General features: G+C 42.0%; 1 protein-coding gene across 2 annotated transcripts in view; it reads right to left on the bottom strand.

Annotated features, from left to right (window-relative positions):
• Positions 1 to 21,148, bottom strand: part of CEP57 (centrosomal protein 57) — a 56,202-nt gene that overhangs the window by 34,208 nt on the left and 846 nt on the right. The window contains exons 2-3 of one of the 2 annotated variants that reach the window (XM_081100147.1): positions 9,411 to 9,466; positions 6,720 to 6,876 (exon numbers count right to left, since the gene is read on the bottom strand). In XM_081100147.1, the coding sequence (XP_080956273.1) occupies positions 6,720 to 6,840 (121 nt within the window). In that variant the 5' untranslated portion in view covers positions 6,841 to 6,876; positions 9,411 to 9,466. The remainder of the gene's footprint in view (positions 1 to 6,719; positions 6,877 to 9,410; positions 9,467 to 21,148) is intronic. The other variant, XM_081100146.1, reaches the window with a different exon arrangement.

Below are 21,148 nucleotides of genomic sequence, written 5' to 3'. Positions count from 1 at the left end.
TTCTACAGGCTGATGCTCTATCCACTGAGGCAAACCAGCTAGGGCAATGTAGGCCATCTTTGAGTCCCTGGCTCCTAATGTTCTTAAGTTCACTGTTATATCTGCCTTCCTATTCTTGGTTTTTCAATCCTACCTTGCATGTTTGTAAACCAGAGTCCCCTTTGCCAAAACTAGTTCAGATTGGGAGTTTCTATCACTAATAGTTAACATTTTATTAAATGTAGTTTGTTTTCTAAAACGTTCTTAAATAAACCTAATATCATAAAGATACAATATAACTTTATTCTACCAATCCACAATATATATTTTTAAATATATGAATACATACATACATAAACACATCTCTAAATACATTTTCTATGACAAAAATGAAATTGTATATAAAATAAAGTTCACATAAGAAATGTAACAAACTTTTATTTCATCCCCTTATTGTCCAATGTTTTCATTGGAGATATTTGGGTCCAAATGATTAAATAATTTGCTTTATAATATTTTCATTTCAAAAGTTGTATTTGTCTTACAAATTTTTAGTTTTATAAATATTTACTTTCATACTAGCATGATGGCTTTCTTAAGTTAAAAATCATTCTAGATGACCAAGTGATCGATCTTAAGCTTTTCCCCCACTTCAAACCCTTGCTTTTTCTTTGCTTCTACTGCCCTCACTTCTATGAGGTCATGCACAGTTGTGCTATTTAGGTTCAAATTACCACATGACCTAGAGAGACCCTGGAGTGAAAAAATACTTTATGTAAAAATGAACATTGAAAGATTAGAAGATTTCTAACTTCATAAATTATCAGAGATACTGTGGAAAATATATTTCTAGAAGAAGAAGCAAACTGGAATATTGAAAAAGTCGAAAAAGTCCTAAAAATACTGTATGTGTTAGATTTATTTTCACAAACAGACTTTTCACAGCAAACACTAGATTTCAATGTAATAGGATAAAAAAAGTTTATACAGCAGGCCTGAACCTTGGCTAATCTATGGAACTTGGCTTTTGGAGTGTTTCCTATGTTATTAATTGATAAGATGTTTTGTAGGTCTAGAGCACTGAATTCTACTGCATAAGTCTGCCTAGATTGTTTGTGTAAACAATGTGTTTTATAGTAAATATCACAACTGGCTGAGCCGGCAAAAAGTGCTCCAGACAAAAGCCATAATCTGAGCCTTAAGTGGGTTTTACTGGACAGAAACACAGAATAGATGCTGGAGAGTTCATTGGTGGAGAAAGAAGTGTGTTTCTGTGTGACCTCTATGAGGGAGGACTATGGAAACATCTAGATTTCTTTAGATTACATTGTAATAAACCATAAACATAATTAAAACCACTTCTGAATCTTAAAAGTCATAGTTAATCTCCAAACATATAGGTGTTCCTAAAGTCACAGAGTTTAGAAAATTCTCTGATATTTTCAGATTGCATATTGCAACCAAATTTTAAAAAACTATCATGTGCTAAGTTTTGGTGTAGTATCAAAGAATATCTAAATTGTTGGAAAGGCTATTAAAATATTACTCCTTTTCCAACTACATACCTGTGTAGATTTTTTTCACATACTTCAATCAAAATAACATCACCCCAAATGAAATTTTTAGTAAAAATATATATGAGAATCAAGCTGTCTTCTATAAGTCATAAATAAGAGACTTACAAATTCTTAAATAAAACAATGTCACTCTTTAGACCAGTGATGGTGAACCTGTGACATGCAAACTCATTTTTTTGGTTGATTTTTCTTTGTTAAATGGCATTTAAATATATAAAATAAATATCAAAAACATAAATCTTTGTTTTACTATGGTTGCAAATATCAAAAAATTTCTATATGTGACACGGCACCAGAGTTAAGTTAGGCTTTTTCAAAATGCTGACGTGCCGAGCTCAAAAGATTCGCCATAACTGCTTTAGACTATTTTTTTAAACCTGGAAAATAGTTATTATTCATCAAAATACTTACGTAAATAATGCAATTGGTTTATTAGGGCTTCTTGAACCAAAAAACTTGAGAATCAATGCTTTAAATGAACAGATGGGCAGTACATTTTTAAAACCTAACACAATAAACACTGAGCTTTCTACAGATCTGACACAAATTTGTAATAGATATGCCAAGATGTTTTCTCTCTCAACTCTGAGGAAGGGTGGGGAGACAAGAGTGACCTGGGACAGTTAAAGAGACCAAACTAGTTGTCATCAAGCCCGCAGTTTATCTGTACTTTCTGTGGTGCACACAGATTGCCCTTTCATTTTCCACATGTGCTATAATGTGTGAAAGGTTAGAAAGCACTGCCTAGACCAGGGGTGGGCAAACTTTTTGACTCGAGGGCCACAATGGGTTCTTAAACTGGACCGGAGGGCCGGAACAAAAGCATGGATGGAGTGTTTGTGTGAACTAATATAAATTCAAAGTAAACATCATTACATAAAAGGGTACGGTCTTTTTTTTGTTTTTAGTTTTATTCATTTCAAACGGGCCGGATCTGGCCAGCGGGCCGTAGTTTGCCCACGGCTGGCCTAGAAGAACTGCCTTACAGCTAGTTATCTTACTTCAGGTGTCCAATTTATTCTCAATGTCATTGTCATATGAAATGTATTGAACAAATAACATGAGCAATAGGTTAATATTAAAACTCTTTGGAATGATGTTACAAATTTTTAAACAACTCTAAAGACATTAATATATTTTTGAAGGCAGTAATAATTTCCAACTTATTTTCTAATTAAAGTTCAAATGAATGAGAAGTACAAGAAACAGCTTAATTATCTCTTTCTATAGCCATTGGTCAAATTATCCTATCTAGAACCAAGTTAGCCTACATGCTTTAAAATAAATCCTTTAATCAATACCCACTAACGGGGGAAACACGTTTTGCTTTATATGCTGTAGTCATTCACCATTCACTGGAGTATTACAGAGTAAAAAAAAAAAAAAAAAAAATTATCCTATCTAATGAAAGAGAAACATGGTAATTGGCGTACGACAGCTACCCTTCCCATTGGCTAATCAGCAAGATATGCAAATTAACTGCCAGCCAAGATGGCGGTCAGCAGCCAGGCAGCTTGAAACTAACATGAGGCTTGACTGCTTCAGTGACGGAGGACTCCAACGTTACCCGCCTGCCTTGCCGGCCTCTGAGCCTGCAGTTTAAGAAACATTGTAACAAATATAGAAGCTAAACAAAACCCCAGAAACCTGCTTTCAGCGAGCCGGGATCTCAGAGCTGGAGTTGATGCAGTTTCGATTAAAGAACCGAAACAAACCAGATACCTGCTTTCAGGAGCAGAGGCCTAAGAGCTGGAGCCTCAGAGCTAAAGCTGGCCCAGAATAAAAAAAGAAAAAAAAAAGAAAAAAAGGAGCGGTTGGGAGCTTCCGTCACCCGCCAGCCTGAAAAAAGCCCTCAGCCCCTCACCCAAACTGGCCAGGCACCGCAGTGGGGACCCCCACCCTGAAGGGTGTGTGTGACCAGCTGCAAACAGCCCTCAGCCCCTCACCCAGGCTGGCGAGGCATCACAGTGGGGACCCCCACCCTGATCCAGGACACCCTTCAGGGCAAACCAGCCGGCCCCAACATGTGCACCAGGCCTCTATCCTATATAGTAAAAGGGTAATATGCCTCCCAGCACCGGGATCAGCGGAGCCGCGAGGCCTCCCGGCACCGGGATCAGTGTGACAGGGGGCAGCGCCCAAACCCCCTTATCGCCTTGTGGCTCTGTGTGTGACAGGGGGTAGAGCCACAACCTCCCTATCGGCCCTGCTCTGTTCATGACAGGGGAAGGCGCCCCAACCTCCTGATCAGCCCTGCCCTGTGCCTGATACAGGGGAGCTCCCCAACCCCGATCGCCCTGCGGCTCTGTGTGTGACAGGGTGCGGAGCACCCCCCTACCCCCCACGGGCCCTGCTCTGTGTGGGACGGGGTAGAGCCATAACCTCCCCATCAGCCCTGCCCTGAGTGTGAGAGTGGCAGCGTCCCAACCCCCTGATCGGCCCTGCTCTGTGGATGATAGAGGGTGGCGCCCCAACCCCCTGATCCGCCCTGCTCTGTGTGTGACAGGGGGCGGTGCCCCAACTCCCCTATCGCCCCTACTCTGTGAGTGACAGGGGGGAGCTCCTCAACCCCCTGATGGGCCTTGCTCTGTGCGTGACAGGGGGGAGCTCCCCAATCCCCTGATTGACTCTGCTCTGTGCGTGACAGGGTACAAAGCCCCAACCCCCTGATGGGCCCTGCTCTGGGCGTGACAGGGGGCAGCGCCCCAACCCCCTGATGGGCCCTGCTCTGTGCGTGACAGGGGGTGGCACCACAACATCCCTATCGACCCTGCCTTGAGTGTGACAGGGGGCAGTGCCCCAACCCCCCAATCGGCCCTACCCTGAGCATGAATGAGGGTGGCATTGCAACCTCCCAATCTCCCTGCTCTGTGCATGACAGGGGGCGGCGCCCCAACTCCCCAATTGGCCCTGCTCTGAGCCCGACCAGGGGCTGCACCTAGGGATTGGGCCTGCCCTCTGCTATCCGGGAGCAGGCCTAAGCCAGCAGGTCGTTATCTCCTGAGGGGTCCCAGACTGCGAGAGGGCACAGGCTGCGCTGAGGGACCCCTCATTCCCCCACGAGTGCACAAATTTTTGTGCACCAAGCCTCTAGTCTATATATATAAAAGCCTAAGCAACCATTACAACTGGTTGACTGGTCGCTGTGTTGTGCACTGACCACCAGGGGGCAGACGCTCAACGCAGGAGCTTCCCCTGGTGGTCAGTGTGCTCCCACAGCCAACTTCCCACTGCCAGCCAACCTCCCGCGCTCCCTCCCCTGGCCAGCTGGCCAGCTCCAATCGCCAGACAGGCTGAGGAACCCCACTCGTGCATGAATTCGTGCACCGGGCCTCTAGTATTTTCATGTTCTGTAATTATCAGATAGGAGTGTAAAATTTTTATCAATGAAAATATATTAAAACATAAGAATTACAAAGCTTTCCCCAGCTAAAGTATTAGTGAGAAAAAAGCTTATTAATATGCAAAAAAAGGGTTTATTATAAGAGAGTTCTATTCAAAATAAGACTTCATTCAATAAATATTTGAGGGTACACTAAACAAACGAGGGGAAAAGTGGAAAGAGATAAAGGTTTTGATACTGTCTTAGTTAAACATCTTTAAGATGTTTCTTCATCTGTCTATTTTGAATATACCTACCTTATACTATTTTCCAATTGTGATTAAATCAAATATATTTGCTTTACCTGGAATGCTACTGCATTTCATTCTTAAAAAAAAAAAAAAATTGTGTTTAATCACTAGTACTGTGGCAATTATATTTACCAACAATTCTCTAGATTAGTGGTTCTCAACCTTCTGGCCCTTTAAATAGTTCCTCATGTTGTGACCCAACCATAAAATTATTTTCGTTGCTACTTCATAACTATAATGTTGCTACTGTTATGAATCATTATGTAAATATCTGATATGCAGGATGGTATTAGGCAACCCCTGTGAAAGGGTCCTTCGACTGCCAAAGGGGTCGCAACCCACAGGTTGAGAACCGCTGCTCTAGATAAAAGAAGTGTTAGATTTGCCACATATAGGTTAAATAGGCATTTGTAAATTAAAGTTTGCAACTTTTTTGTTTCAAGAGGGAAATGCATTGCAAATCTCTTAAAAGATTAATCTCAGAATGACAGTTTTGTAAACCGTGAGGTACGGTATAGTAAAGTATCAGGTAGATAATAATATCCAAGTATAATCTCCAATGTAAATTTTGGGAGCTCAAAGGTGTTTGCTAAAATAAATTTAACCTGGTGTCTGGTATCTGTTAACACATTGTTTGCAGGTAGTTTTTATCGCGTGCTAACAGGTGGCGCGGGCCATTTTTGCTAATTTTTTGTGCAAATGGCAACGTTCAGTAAAATCATGATAACTTTAGTTTACGTATTTATACATTACCCGCATTCTACCGCTAGTCTATAAAAAACATATTAATACGTGTCCCGCGCTCAACTACTACAGTCAACGTAAAATGTATAAATACCTTTCCCTCATATAATGTGTTAAGAATTTCAAAATTCAATATTCAATTTCCTAATCAGAACCTTATTTATAAGATGCTGTTTCTCAAAGATGATGATGACAAAGAACATCCTAATTTAATGGTTAATAAAACAACTGCTAAAGTGCTACTTATCAGAATACAGTAAAGACTGGCAATTCTGAAAAATAACAAAAACTACATGACATTCAAACAATTTAACATAGGTTAAAAAAGTAAAAAACAAATAACTAAGTTCACAGTGGAATAAAAAGTTTCGTTTTAGTAATAATTTCTTCTTAAAAACAAAAACAAAACAAAAAACCCATATAAAAAAAAACCCAAGCACTAGAGTTCCAGCAGAACAAAAAGTTTAAGAGTTAGATATTATTCCTTGTGTTACAATATTCCTAGTTCTGATTTTTACATCTATGTAATGGAACTTTTTCAAAAGTTCAGAGAAAAGTGAATTACTGCTGGATAAAATATTAAAAATGACAATGTTTGACAAGAAACAAACTAAAAAAGACATTATATTTTGAGGAGGTTAAAACAAGAAGGGGGGGAAATATTCTCTCTTCTAAATTTAAAATAAAAGACACAATTAAGAATTTTTAAACATCAACTAAACTCACACATACACACACACACACACACACACACAAACCCACATCTGTTTTGCTAGGCTCTATTACCTCTGCTGTTGCTTTCTGGATAGGCAAGTGTGGGCTTATTTGGGGAGCGTCGTAGATCACTATTAAGGAAAGGCTTATCTGGTGGATATACTACATATGAAGATGTGGAATGGCGAAGCATACTTCCATTAGACCTTGATGGTTCAGCTAAGACATTCTGAAAGATAAAAATACAGAAATTACCTTTCAAATTTTAAATGCAAACGGCATATGTGTATGTATACACACACACACACACACACACACACACACACTCACCCATGAATGTTCATGACTGAGAACAGGACTGTGTATATGTTCCAATCATAGCGACAACAGAAACAACAGAGTCCACTAATCATATGTGACAGAATCCAATCATCACTTTAAAAAAGGTGTGGGGAACTGTTTTTCTGCCAAGCGCCATTTGGACGTTTATAACATCATCTGTGGGCCATACAAATAGCCTGCTATATTTGGTCAAACATTTAACTAACTCGCCCCTAATGCCTTGGCAGGGCCAGACCAAATTATTTCACGGCCTTATATGGCCCGCAGGCCGGATGTTCCCCATGTCTGCTTGAAAATAATAAAACTTTTAAAGAGTTTCAAATTTGTGTGAGTATAGCCATATGCCAGACACTATAAAAAGGAAATAATGTTAGCCATGGCTGGGTAGCTCAGTTGGTTAGAGTGTGTACCTCACACACCAAGGTTGTGGCTTTGATCCTCAGTAAGGGCACATACAAGAATCAACCAATGAGTGCATAAATAAGAAATAATATTCACACAACTTGAATACAAACGCTGCATAGAAATACTTTAATATTATACTCACAATTAATTTTATTTTAAAAGTATTTACTATAAAATACATATTCAGAAAAATATTGTATTTTTACAGTATCAGAAACTGACACAAAATGAATGCATTAATCTATCCCCAGTCAACTAAATACTTCATGAATATTTGTCAAATGTCCAGCCAATTCATTTTGAATGCCAAGGTTTAATCAATGTGGAGTACATAAGAAAATAAGGCATAGTCCTTGCCTTAAAAACTTTATATTTAGTTAGGGGGGGCCACCAAGAAAACATTAAAGCTTATCAAAGTGTATTTCCACACACACACCTTCTGTCATAAATGGGATTCTGTTCAATTGGGATTATGTTCCACATGATAATTTTCAGTGCAGGAGATAATAAATGTGGAGTTTTGTGTTATAGGTGACTTCCTGTTAGTACAAGAGACCTAGAGTGGGGGAGGTAATGGAGAAACTAAAATCTAAAGGGGAAGGAAGATATGACTGCTAGCTGCTCAACATTCTCAACACTCATTTTTCTTATTCAAGTAGCCACAGTAACGTAGGCTTTCGACTCCTACTATTGGAGAACTACAACTATTTATACAGCACCAGAAAAATCTGTTTCCAGAAAAGGACAAAGAAATATAAATATTTACAATAACAGTAAAAACATCTCTTGGTACAAACAACGGCCATCAAAATAACCACATTGGATCTAAATCTTATTAAAAACTAAAGACTATTTCTTTTTTAAAAACCAGGCAATTTTTCAGTTGATTTAAGAAAGTCAACTCAAAACACACGATATGGCTATGAAAACTAAAGGAAAGGGGAGCCGAAACCAGTTTGGCTCAGTGGATAGAGCATTGGCCTGCGGACTGAAGGATCCCGGGTTCGATTCCGGTCAAGGGCATGTACCTGGGTTGCGGGCACATCCCCGGTTGGAGATGTGCAGGAGGCGGCTGATCGATGTTTCTCTCTCATCGATGTTTCTAACTCTCTCCCTTCCTCTCTGTAAAAAAATCAATAAAATATTTAAAAAAATAATAAAGGGGAAAGAACTTGGAAGGGGTAAGAATAAGTCTAAAAAGTGGTAAATCAATGGTAGGTCTATTGTAAAAAAGTATATTCACATGAAACAAGGACCGAGAGTTACATTTTTCAAGCTTTTTGGCAATCTGGCATCAGGTTTGGCAGGTGGCAAAGCCTAATATGCAAGTCAACTGAATGGCAGAACAACTGGTCACTATGGACCACCAGGGGGCAGATGCTTAATGCAGGAGCTGCCCCCAGTCTGCAGGGGGTGCCAGCAGGGCCCCCCCATCCCGATCGCCCCACCAGTCGCCCCACAGATCGGCCCTGATGGCCGGCCAGGCCTGGGGACCCTAATCATGTACGAATTTCGTGCATTGGGCTTCTAGTAACATATAATACTGCCAAAGCTTCTGCAAAGCACCATAAATATAGCTTAATTTTAAATATGATTCTTCACAGAAAACTTCATACAAACTACTAAATCCTATCACGAAGTAACAATGGTTAGGAAATATTCCTTATCAATATATTTATAAACATAAACTACCTGCAAATTCACTTATGATTTTTAAAACAATTGTTAGAAATACTGAATATTGCACAGATAGTAAGAGGACTGTGCATAAATAATTTAGCAAAGAAAACAAACAAACAAACAAACCTCATTAAAATCACTGCCTGCAAGCTCTTTAAGATTGTCCAAAAAAATCTGTCACATATATGTCATCGAAATACTGCTTGGGTTGGATCAGCAAACTATGCAGTGTCTTTATATAAAAATGCAAGTTATAATGAAATGGGTCCCCCAACACCCTGCCATTTGAGAAAAGCAATTCTAAATGTACTCCATATTCTAAGTCAGTCAACTCACTTTGAATGCCAAGGTTTAATCAATGAAATTCAAATGTCCTCATTACTGCCAGCAGTCTGAAGCAAAGAATAGGAAGACAAAATAAAATGGCTTTGCAAAAATTATTTACAATAGAGTTTTTAAATAAAATTAAAACAAGACATGCAAAACTAACATATACTCTTAATCGTATGCACACAAATGTGTCTACTAAAAACAGTAAAGGACAAAATGTGATATATACATAAGTATTATTCAGCTTTTAAAAGGAGGGAATCCCATCACATGCTACATAATAGATGATCCTTAAGGACATTATGATTAGTCAGTCACAAAAAGACAAATATTTTATGATTCCACTTAATAGTACATGAGGTATCTAGATAGTCAAATTCATAGAAAAAGAAAGGAGAATCTTGGTTACCAGGGGCTGAGGGGAGGTTGCAAATGGGAGTTGATGAATGGATATAGAGCTTCAACTTTAAAAGATGACAAAATTCTGGAGATCTGATTCACAATAATGTGAATATATTTAACACTACTGTATCCTTAGCCCAACTGGCATGGCTCAGTGGTTAAGCGTTGATCTATGAACCAGGAGGTCACAGTTCAATTCCCAGTCAGGGCACATGCCTGGATTTCAGGCTCAATCCCGGGGGGGAGGGGGGCCGGGGGGGCCCTGGAGGCAGCAAATCAATGATTCTCTCTGAGCACTGATGTTTTTATCTCCTCTCCCTCTTCCAAATCAATAAAAATATATTTGAAAAAATAAGCCATACACTTAAAAAATGGTTAAGATGGGAAAGTTTAGGTAAACACTTAAGACAAATAAAAAGAATTGTAAAGAGTTATACACTTCAGGGATTAGAAAAGTATTTTTTTCTAAGAGTTGGAAACGCCATAGAATTTACCCTATCCTATCTAATAAAAGAGAAACATGGTAATTAGCCGTACCTCCACTACCCTTCCCATTGGCTAATCAGGGCGATATGCAAATTAACTGCCAGCCAAGATGGCGGCCGGCAGCCAGGCAGCTTGAAGCGAACATGAGGCTTGCTTGCTTCAGTGACGGAGGACTTCAACGTTCCCCGTTCCCCACCTGCCGGCCTCTGAGCTTGCAGTTTGAAATATTGTTACAAATATAGCAGCTAAACAAAACCCCAGCCGGGATCTCAGAGCTGGAGTTGAAACAGTGTTTCGATTATAGAACCCAAACAAACCAGATACCTGCTTCAGCAGCGGAGGCCTAAGAGCTGGAGCCAAGCCTGAGAGCTAAAGCTGGCCCAGAATAAAAAAGAAAAAAAGGAGCGGTTGGGAGCTTCAGTCACCTGCCAGCCTGAAAACAGCCCTCGGCCCCTCACCCAGACTGGCCAGGCACCCCAGTTGGGACTCCCACCCTGAAGGGTGTGTGACCAGCTGCAAACAGCCATCATCCCCTCATCCAGGCTGCCAGGCACCCCAGTGGGAACCCCCACCCTGATCCAGGACACCCTTCAGGGCAAACCAGCTGGCCCCCACCCATGCACCAGGCCTCTATCCTATATAGTAAAAGGGTAATATGCCTCCCAGCACCGGGATCAGCGGAGCCGCGAGGCTTCCCAGCACTGGGATCAGTGTGACAGGGGGCAGCGCCCAAACCCCCGATCGCCCTGTGGCTCTGTGTGTGACAGGGGGCAGGGCCACAACCTCCCTATTTGCCCTGCTCTGTTCAGGACAGGGAAAGGTGCCCCAACCCCCTGATCAGCCCTGCTCTGTGCCTGATGGGGGGAGCTCCCCAACCCCCTGATCACCCTGCAGCTCTGTGAGTGACAGGGTGCGGTGCCCCAACCCCCTCTCCCACAGGCCCTGCTGTGTGTGTGACAGGGTAGAGCCATAACCTCCCCATCAGCCCTGCCCTGAGTGTGACAGTGGCGGCGCCCCAACCCCCTGATCGGCCCGCTCTGTGGGTGATAGAGGGCAGCGCCCCAACCGCCCCCCACGGGCCCTGCTCTGTGTGTGACGGGGTAGAGCCATAACCTCCACATCGACCCTGCCCTGAGTGTGACAGGGTACGGCGCCCCAACCCCCTGATCCGCCCTGCTCTGTGTGTGACAGGGGGCGGTGCTCCAACTCACCTATCGGCCCTACTCTGTGCGTGACAGGGGACAGCGCCCCAACCCCGATTGGCCCTGCTCTGTGCGTGACAGGGGGTGGCGCCGCAACCTTCCCATTGACCTTGCCTTGAGTGTGACAGGAGGCGGCACCCCAACTCCCCAATCAGCCCTGCTCTGAGCCCGACCAGGGGCTGCACCTAGGGATTGGGCCTGCCCTCTGCCATCCGGGAGCAGGCCTAAGCCAGCAGGTCGTTATCTCCTGAGGGGTCCCAGACTGCGAGAGGGCACAGGCTGCGCTGAGGGACCCCTCATTCCCCCACGAGTGCACAAATTTTTGTGCACCGGGCCTCTAGTCTATATATATATAAAAGCCTAATATGCAAAGTGTCCCCTCAGGAGTTTGGCAGACCAGGAGTTCAAGCCCTCACTATGACGTGTGCTGACCACCAGGGAGCAGCTGCTAGGGACCCTACCTGTGCACGAATTTCATGCACTGGGCCTCTAGTCTAGTATAATCCTATTTTACAAATAAAGAAAAAAGGAGGTTCAAAAAGTTGACTTACCTATTACCTTTCCCTATTATCTCCCCCACTCCCACCACAACCTCACTCCCTGCAGAATCAGGGTAATCACATTCTATGTGGTTAACTGAATAAAGAACTAGTTCTCAAGAGAACTGGCCAACCTACCTACACTGCTCTTACTCTGCCCCCCTCTCCTGAAACAAGGAGTGAGCTTTGTGTAACTAAGCTACTGAAAGTCTTGGCTCCTATAAAACCCCTCTCCTCCCTTCTGATGCCATCTAATTCTCCCTCCCTACCAGATCTTTCACATTGCTATTAAGGACAAAACTTGGGGGGGGGGGGGGGAGGAGAAAGGAAAAATTACAAATTTTTCTGAATTTTAGGACTCCCTTCCAGCTTCTGCTTCATTTCTCAGCTTTAATAAAAAAGTCCCTCACAATATCTACAATTGCTGTTACCTCTTAATCACCTCTCCCAGTCTTCATCAATTCAGAGAAGCAGCTCTCAAGTTCACCAATGACTTTTACACTGCTGAATTCAGTGACCTCCCAGAAGCATGTGATAGACCACTTTACTGTTTTTAGTGGATGGAACACCACACTCTTTGGTTTCCTCCTAACACAGGCTCCTTAGTCAGAATCTCCTTGGCTCTTTTTTTTCTGTAAATGCTGGCATTCCCCAAAGTTTAGTATTCCCACCTCTTCTTATTTTCACCTACATGGATTCCTCTGATGATCTCACCTACTCTCAGGGCTTTGAAAAGCCTCTCTTTGCTAAAAACTTTCAAGTTTAAACACAGAATATAGAGTTCTCCCTCTTAAACTCTATATTCAAACCAAACTTCCCACTCATCGCCACTGGGATGTCAATATGGGCTTCCCAAGTTAACATGTCTATAATCAAATTCTTGAATCTTATCCCAAAACTTGCTCCTCTCTCAGCATAGCACAATAAGTGGCACCACCATATACCCAATTGCTCAGGCCAAAATCCTTAGATGGAGTCATTTCTCATATATCGCACATCTAATCTTCGTTGGAGCTCTGTCAAAATATATCAATAAACTCCCCCAACTTCTCATCAATTCCACTACTAATGCTATGGTTGACACTACTGTGATCTTTTGTCTGGACTAACAGAATAGCCTCTTAACCATTCTTGCCCACATCCCCTTAGTCCAGCGGTCGCCAACCTTTCGTACCTCATGGACCACCAGTGGTCTGTGGACCACCGGTTGGTGACCGCTGCCTTAGTCTCCTCTCCAAATAGTCCTTATGATTCTTTTTAAGAAGTAAATGAATTCAAATAATATTCCTAATCCAAACCCTCCAATGGCTTTCCATCACTAAAAAAAACCCAAAAATCTTATGGCTTAGAAGGCCCCACATAATCTGACCCAGGCTAACCCTGACCTCATTCGCCACCTCTCTCTCCTTACCACCAGCACCATTTCCCAGCCATACTAACTTGGATTTCTGAAATACGCAGTACCCTGCATTTTCATTTGCTAAGTTTACTCTGCCTGGAAAGCTCCCTTCCTCACACCATGGAGTAATCTGCCCAAAGTCTGTCAGTGCAACTTTCCCTGACTGCCCTATCTAAAGTAGTAAGTGCCCTTCTGTCACTCAATCTCCTTACTCTGAAAAAAAAAAAAAATTATCTTACCTGACATACATATATTATCTATACTAGATGCCCGTTGCAGGAAGATTCCTGCAAGAATAGGGTTTCCTGTGGCCAAAGCAAAGCAGAGAAGGGAGTGAAACCCGCCGAGGCAGGCTTCCCTCCCGCCCCCACTGCCCCGCTCGCTTCTCTGCAGCTTTGCTCCCTTCTGCAGCGCTTGGCTTCCTTCTACATTGTCTTCAGTCTTTGCTCCGCGCCTGTGTATGCAAATTAACCACCATCTTTGTTGGGTTGATTTGCATACTCATCTGATTGGCTGGTGGGCATAGCGGAGTGACACCAATTTGCATGTTTTTCTTTTATTAGTGTAGATGCCCTGTGGAATAAAAAATATACTTGGTGTCTGTCCCTGGCACCTGACATTCAAAAACTTGAAATTTCTTAAGTGATAGCAGTGTCTTTTTGTTATGCAAATAGTGGGGCACCCTAGGTAACTTTAGGATGAAGCTGGTAGCCTGAAAAACCAACCAGGTGATTAAAGCGTTAGACATTTTAGCCCCACACCCAGACCTCAGAAGAGAGAGGAACTGGACATTGAGTTCAGTCACCAATGGCCAATGATTTCATCAATCATGCCTCCATAATGAAGCCTCCAAAAAACTCTTGCAGTTAATTTCTGGGAGTGTCCGTATTGGTCATGAAATCCTCTTTACATCTTGCCCTAGGTGTCTCAGCCATTTGCCTGTTTCTCAGTACTATCTTTTACTAAAAAGCTGTAAGTATAAGTTTAGTGCTTTCCTGAGTTCTGAGAGTCATTCTGGAGAATTATTAAATTTAACTCCTTAATTTGCAGTTGGCTGGGCAGTTTGCATTGGGAACATCTGGGACTTAGAGCTGACAACTGAAGTGGGAGCAATTTTGTAGCACCTAATCCCTATAGGGTCTGCACTATATCCAGGAAGTTAGTTCCAGAAGTGAATTGAATTGTTGGGCACCCAGTTGGCAAAGAACTGATGTAGTGAAAGCAGTCATCATCAATAGAGTTTAAGTTCTAATAAAGACATTCGATACATCTGCTGAATAAATGTTAATAAATTAGTTACACAATTCCCCTGCAAAACAGGGGGGAAAAAAACACCTGTTTATGAAACTGAATTATTCTATTCAATAAAGTTGCTATAACCCATTGAAAGACAATAAAAGCTTTTGATTTCATTTATATCAAAAAACAAATAGTACAAATGTCATAAGAAGTAGAGGTAATAGCAAACTTTGCAACTGCTATCCTTAGAAATGTCCACTTACAAGGTTGGTTCTTACCTAGTTATCTAGGGAAGTTTAATTTGGGGAAGGTTCTAACTATTGTCAGCATGAGTGTTATGGGTTCCCACGACCAGCCCCAGGTTCAACAACTTGCTAGAAGGATTAACAGGATTCAGCAGATAGTTATACTCATGGTTGAGGTTATTATAGCAAAAGGATACAGAGTAAAATCAGCAAAGGGGAAAGATACATGGGGTGAAGACCTTAGAAAATCAGGTGCAAGCTTTCAAAATTTCTCTACAGAATGTGCTTAATTCCTCCACCAACTAATAACAATTTAGGTGAAGTGTTGTCTACCAAGAAAGCTCACGTTACACTGAGTGCTATGTTTTTATTGGGGGCTAGTCACATTCCTGACTTCCATAAAACAAAAACAAAAACAAAAAAAAACAGGTGTTCAGCATAAACCAAATTGTTTGTACAAACAATTCAGACACAGTGAGGCACTCATCATTTAGCCTGAAGTTTTCTATCAGTGTAGGAAATTGTTTACTATTCAGTTCATAGGTGTCAACCAAGAGCCAAACTTGTAAACAGGCCTTTCTAAGATAGCAGTAACCTAGGATGGTAGATTTCAAGTGAATAATTATTCTTGTTTTCAATGCCATATGCCATACAATCATGGGCACCTGAAAACTATGGAAGGGCAAAAGATCCTTCAAGCAGAATGTTTACGCTCCCTCGCTCCACATACATACTAAAAATGACCACCCATAAACCGCAAATTCCCATTGCAGCTAACAATGTACACTCCAGTATCTGGGTTGATCCTCAAAACAATCCTGACGGGTAAGAAAAAACATCTCCACTTTATGAAAGACACTGGAGGCCCAGCACATGAAATCACGCGAGACCCAGACCCACAGCGCGGGGGGGGGGGGGTATCAATGCACCTCCTGGTGACCAGACTTTGGTCATTACAATCACTGGCTTTTTATAATATAGTCTAGAGCAGGGGTGGGCAAACTTTTTGACTCAAGGGCCACAATCTGTTCTTAAACTGGACTGGAGGGCCGGAACAAAAGCATGGATAGAGTGTTTGTGTGAACTAATATAAATTCAAAGTAAACATCATTACATAAAAGGGTACGGTCTTTTTTTTTTTTAGTTTTATTCATTTCAAACGGGCCAGATCCGGCCCGTGGGCCGTAGTTTGCCCACGGCTGGTCTAGAGGCCCGGTGCGCAAAATTCGTGCATGGGGAGAAGGGGGGGAACAGGCGGCGGCGGGGGGGGGGGGGGGGGTCGCGTGCAGGAGTGTCCCCTCAGGCCAGGCTGCAACCTCTCCAATCCAGGACCCCTTGGGGGATGTCTGACTGCTGGGGATTGATCAGACCTAAACCTCACAATCCAGGACTGCTGGCTCCTAAGTGCTCACCTGCCTGCCTGATTGCCCCTAACTGGTCCCCCTGATCACCCCTAACTGCCTCTGCCTGCTGACCTGATTGCCCCCAACTGGCCCCCCCACCCCTGCCAGCCTGGTTGCCCCTTACTTCCTCCCCTGCCGGCCTGGTCGCCCCCAACTGCCTCCCCTGCCAGCCTGTTCGCCCCTCACTGCCCCCCTCTGCTGGCCTGGTCGCCCCCAATTCCCCCCCTTGCTGGCCTGGTTGCCCCCAACTGCCTCCCCCTGCTGGCCTGGTTGCCCCCAATTCCCCCCTGCTGGCTTGGATGCCCCTCACGGCCTCCTCTGCCAGCCTGATTGCCCCCAACTGCACCCCTGCTGGCCTGGTTGCCCTTCACTGGCCACCCTGCCGGCCTAGTTGCCCCCAACTGCCACCCCCCGCCCCCCCCCCCCCCCCCCGCCGCCAGCCTGGTTGCCCCTAACTCCTCCTCCCCCACCCCCGCCAGTCTGGTCACCCCATGCAGCCTGCTGTTCAGTCATTTGGCCGTCCTTCACTAACCCCCCTGCCGACCTGGTTGCCCCACGCAGACTGGTGTTCAGTTGTCCCTCACTAAATCCCATGCCGGCCTGGTCACCCATGCAGCCTGCTGCTCGGTCATTTGGTCGTCCCTCACTAACCCACCTGCCGGCCTGGTCACCCCATGCAGCCTGTTCATCCATTTGGTTGTTTCAAATGTGACGGCCCCTGGTTCTTTATATATATAGATACTTGGACTTATTCTCAGAACACTGAACATAGTATCCTAGATTTGTTAGCACATTGTTGGGGTTTTTAAGCACATTCATATTCTCCTTTAATTATTACAAGAACTTTGTGAAGCATAGCAAATATTATTGTCCCCATTTTGTAGGTTAAAAAAAAAAAAAAAGAGGCTAAGGAAATTTAACCCATTTGTTTAAGGTCTCATAACTACTAAGAAGCCCAAGACCACCTCCTAATGCAGTACTACTTCCATGACCCCAAGCATTCAGTAAATATTTTTCCAACTACAATGATACAATTCTAGGAAAAATTTCCAGAATTAAAGACAAAATGTTTAACCTAACCACTTTCTTTGCTGGTAGCTTTAGTTATTAGGGCAAATATTATATTTAAGAACACTTATGATTCAAATATTTACTTAACATCTCTCAACACCATGTTAAATGTAAAGTATAATTTAAAATGTACACTGCTTGCCTTCTTTTTAAACAGAATGTTCAATATGGCTGGAAAAAAAATCAGGTACATAAAAGTTTAAATACCATTTAGTAAACCATACTCAACTCTGTAGAGAAGATAAAACAATATGATCAAGGTGGGGTTATTCCAGATAAGACCAGGTGAACAAGAGAACATCTTTTAATGCAATACACCTCAATAAAATTCAATTATCTAGCCATTATTAAATAACTATTTTCTTATAAGAAAAATTACTCCCCAAAAAACCCACATGACAACATATTTAATGGTGCAAAATTTTAAACATTCCTTTTAAATTCAGGAACAAGACAAAGATATTTACAAGACAACTTCTAGTCAATGATGCGCGACATTTCCTAGCCTGCACATTAGGATAATGGAAAGAAATAACAGATGTTAACATCTGACAAACTACCAGGGGCTACATGGGGAGCCTGACAAGCTCAAGAGTAATCAGAGGATGGTCCATAGATTCCTAGAGTAGGCCATGGTGTATAGTTCCATCTCAAGCCTACAGTCTCCTTCCTTAGCAAAGATCAATCATTACCTTAAATGAGCTCTGTCCATTGTCCTTATGCATCTAGGATAATATACCAGAGTAATTCTCTTCTAGACCCTTAAAGGCACCAGAGCACAAGACCACAAACCCCTCATTGCTATCTTGATCCCCTCATACCATCTCTCTATGCTGCAAATGTTAATTAACTATCCTGTACCCACTAATGTAAAAACAGGCTTCCCCATTTTACTTTTCATCCGATTCTAGAGATTTCCCTACTTTCCTTTCTCCTACCTCCTTGATCCACCATACCATTAATGGATTTCATGTAATCTTCCTTACATCTTTTCCTTTGATTCTGATGTATGGGATAGGCTGCAAAACTGCCATTCTTTGGAGCATTTTCTCAATCCATTGAGATTTTACTTCCAGGCATGTTCTCAAAATTTTGTCTCAAATAAACTCTTTTAAAAAACCTTTTCTATAGGCTGGACATTCTTTCCTCAACAACCTTTCTGTGCCTCATCGCTCATTAGAAAATGGAAATACTAATGCCAATCTCGTAAGGTCATTGAGGATTAAATGTTATGAAAAGTATTTAAAATATGCCTACCAATTAGTACTAACTATTATGTATTATAATCTCAAGATGTATGATAGCGTGTGTGAAAGCAGGAAAATGCAAAAAGGGGCATGCAAGTATTCATTTTATTTTCAAAAATAAACTTTTTATATATTTATTGTTATAAAATCTGATATATTCACAAAACATTTTTGGGTAAAAGGCCTGGCCAGGAGATCGATTAGATTAGCTTATAAATTAAGTCCAAAGTGTCCTTAAGTGTTGACTATGCTTACTAGGAAAATAAAAAGGACAAGACTATGCTGCCTGTACTTTCATTTTTGTTTTCCAGCTGCTCTCCACTAGTGAGTTGGGATAGGCTCCAAAACTGCCATTCAATAAATATTAGTAACAAGAGCTTCTAAGTGTTACTCTTAAAGTAAAAGGCTACCGTACTTAAAAGAACAATTCAAATGTATCACCTAAGTCCATGTTACCTATGAGATTTACATGGTAGCTGCTTCCTAGACTGTGTTATTTGTTCATCTACTTGTTAAAAATCCTTGCCAGGTCAAAGCACCTCTATTTACTATAGCTAACTCTGTGCTGGATTTATCAATGTTAAGTGAATTGTTAATGTTCATAACCCTGAAATCTGAGTATGAGTAGCCTTCTGATTCCATGTGGTAGTTTTAAAAGGTCATTTTGTGTTGTCATATTTTATGGTCATATGTTTGTTAAGCTAAAATGCTTTTTAAATTCTTTTGGAACTGCCAGCCTTATTTCTGACATGACAGTTAAAGTATCTAAGCTGTGCCATTTCTTCTGTTAAATTGTCATTTTGTTTTGAGAAATAGTGATTTCCAAATTAGACATTTTGATGTAGCAGGTTCAATGTGATTAGGAAGGTTGGTCATGTTTTGATTTGTAAAGGGTGGTAGATATTTAAACCTTAATGTATTCTTGATATTTAGAATCCACTTAAAGCTGAACTTGGTATATAAAATATATATGCTTTCCTATAAACATTCTATGAGGTTTCTGACCAGGTTACCTTAAAGACCACATTGCAGTACCACTGCTAGCTGGACAGTCTTGGCAGTGTGCAGTTCAATTCAACATTTACAGGCATACCTCATGATTTGTGCTTTGCTTTGTTGCACTGCACAGCGAGGTATTTTTTACAAATGGAAAGTAAGACCCTCCCCCGGCAAAAAGATTACTGCTTGATTTATTGGGATGGTTTCTCCAAGGTATGCCTGTATAATAGCATTCCTTGCTTAGTCTCCCAGTACAGGTGCTTTTGAGAGCAGCGAAAAGCCTCTTATCCCAATTAAGTTTAATGCACCTCAATTCTTATATAATCTCATCCATCTACACTTAGTGACACTTCTTCCTAATAGTCAAATGGTTCTTCTTTTACCTTCCTTTTTATTGACCTAATTCCTGGTTGAATTCCAATTGCTTCAGTCATTCTTTTTCCATAATCAGCCCTGACCTCTGCAAACCTGTTCCCCTCATTCAGCTGAAACCCTGAAGGTTATTTCTGGTCTCACTAACACAGACCCTAACAATAGTCACCGAAAACTGAAACTAAGGAAAAGTCTTTATCAAGGTGACTGCTCTCTTTTAACATTCCCTGAACACTTTCCCCCACCTGCTTCTATGAGATAACTTTACCCTGATATTCTCCTGTCTTCTTCCTTCACTATCCAGTCCTTTTTTTTTAACCTACTTTTATAATCCATCTAAATACGACTCTACCCCTATACTACTACTGCTCATCCCAAATTATTTCAAGTTTACATCCCAAATTATTTCAAGTTAGGTACTTGAAGTACCTAACTCTCTTGGCACAAACCTCAAATGCCTGTGGTCCCTTTTTCTCTCTGCTCTGTTCTTGTGACAAGCACTTAGAATCCCTTCATCATCCATCCAGCTGGCTCCATCTTCCCTTCTAGGAATTTAACCTAAGCACAGCTAATCACTGTTCCCTCAGTTATTCCAGGACGGTAGTAGCATTGATCAGCCTCCACAGGGCAATAAACCTCATTGCCTGTGGTTCCTGTTCAGTGCTTTGCTGCTTCAGAATACGGACTCTACCCTACTTATCTGTGTAATCACAGCGCCTAAAGCAGTGGTTCTCAACCTTGGCAGCACATTAGAATCACCTGGGAATCTTTTTAACATCCTGATTTCTGGGCCTCAACCTCCGGAAATTCTGTTTGTTACTAATGTTGTGGCTCCACCCCATAACAAAGAAACAGAATTGCCGGAGGATGAGGCCCAGAAACCAGGATTTTAAAAAGATTCCCAGGTGATTCTAATGTGCAGCCAAGGTTGAGAACCACAAGGTTGGGCTCGTAAAGGTATGCGAGGCACCGGGCATTTGCTAATTAGGAGACAATGGCTCTAACTCGGGCCTCCTCCCACTTACTGCTTATTTCCAGTAGTATTCCCAAAGCGGCGGTTTCCAAAATGCACGTTCGACGCTCCATTAGCAAATATGAGGGACCTAACTGGCTGGTGGCCCTCGCCAAGGCAAAAACAAT

This window comes from Myotis nattereri (assembly GCF_964212035.1).
Source record: "Myotis nattereri genome assembly, chromosome: 9".
Taxonomy (NCBI): domain Eukaryota; kingdom Metazoa; phylum Chordata; class Mammalia; order Chiroptera; family Vespertilionidae; genus Myotis; species Myotis nattereri.
Note: the sequence above shows the minus strand (reverse complement) of the source record. Positions and strands in the feature narration are given on the sequence as shown.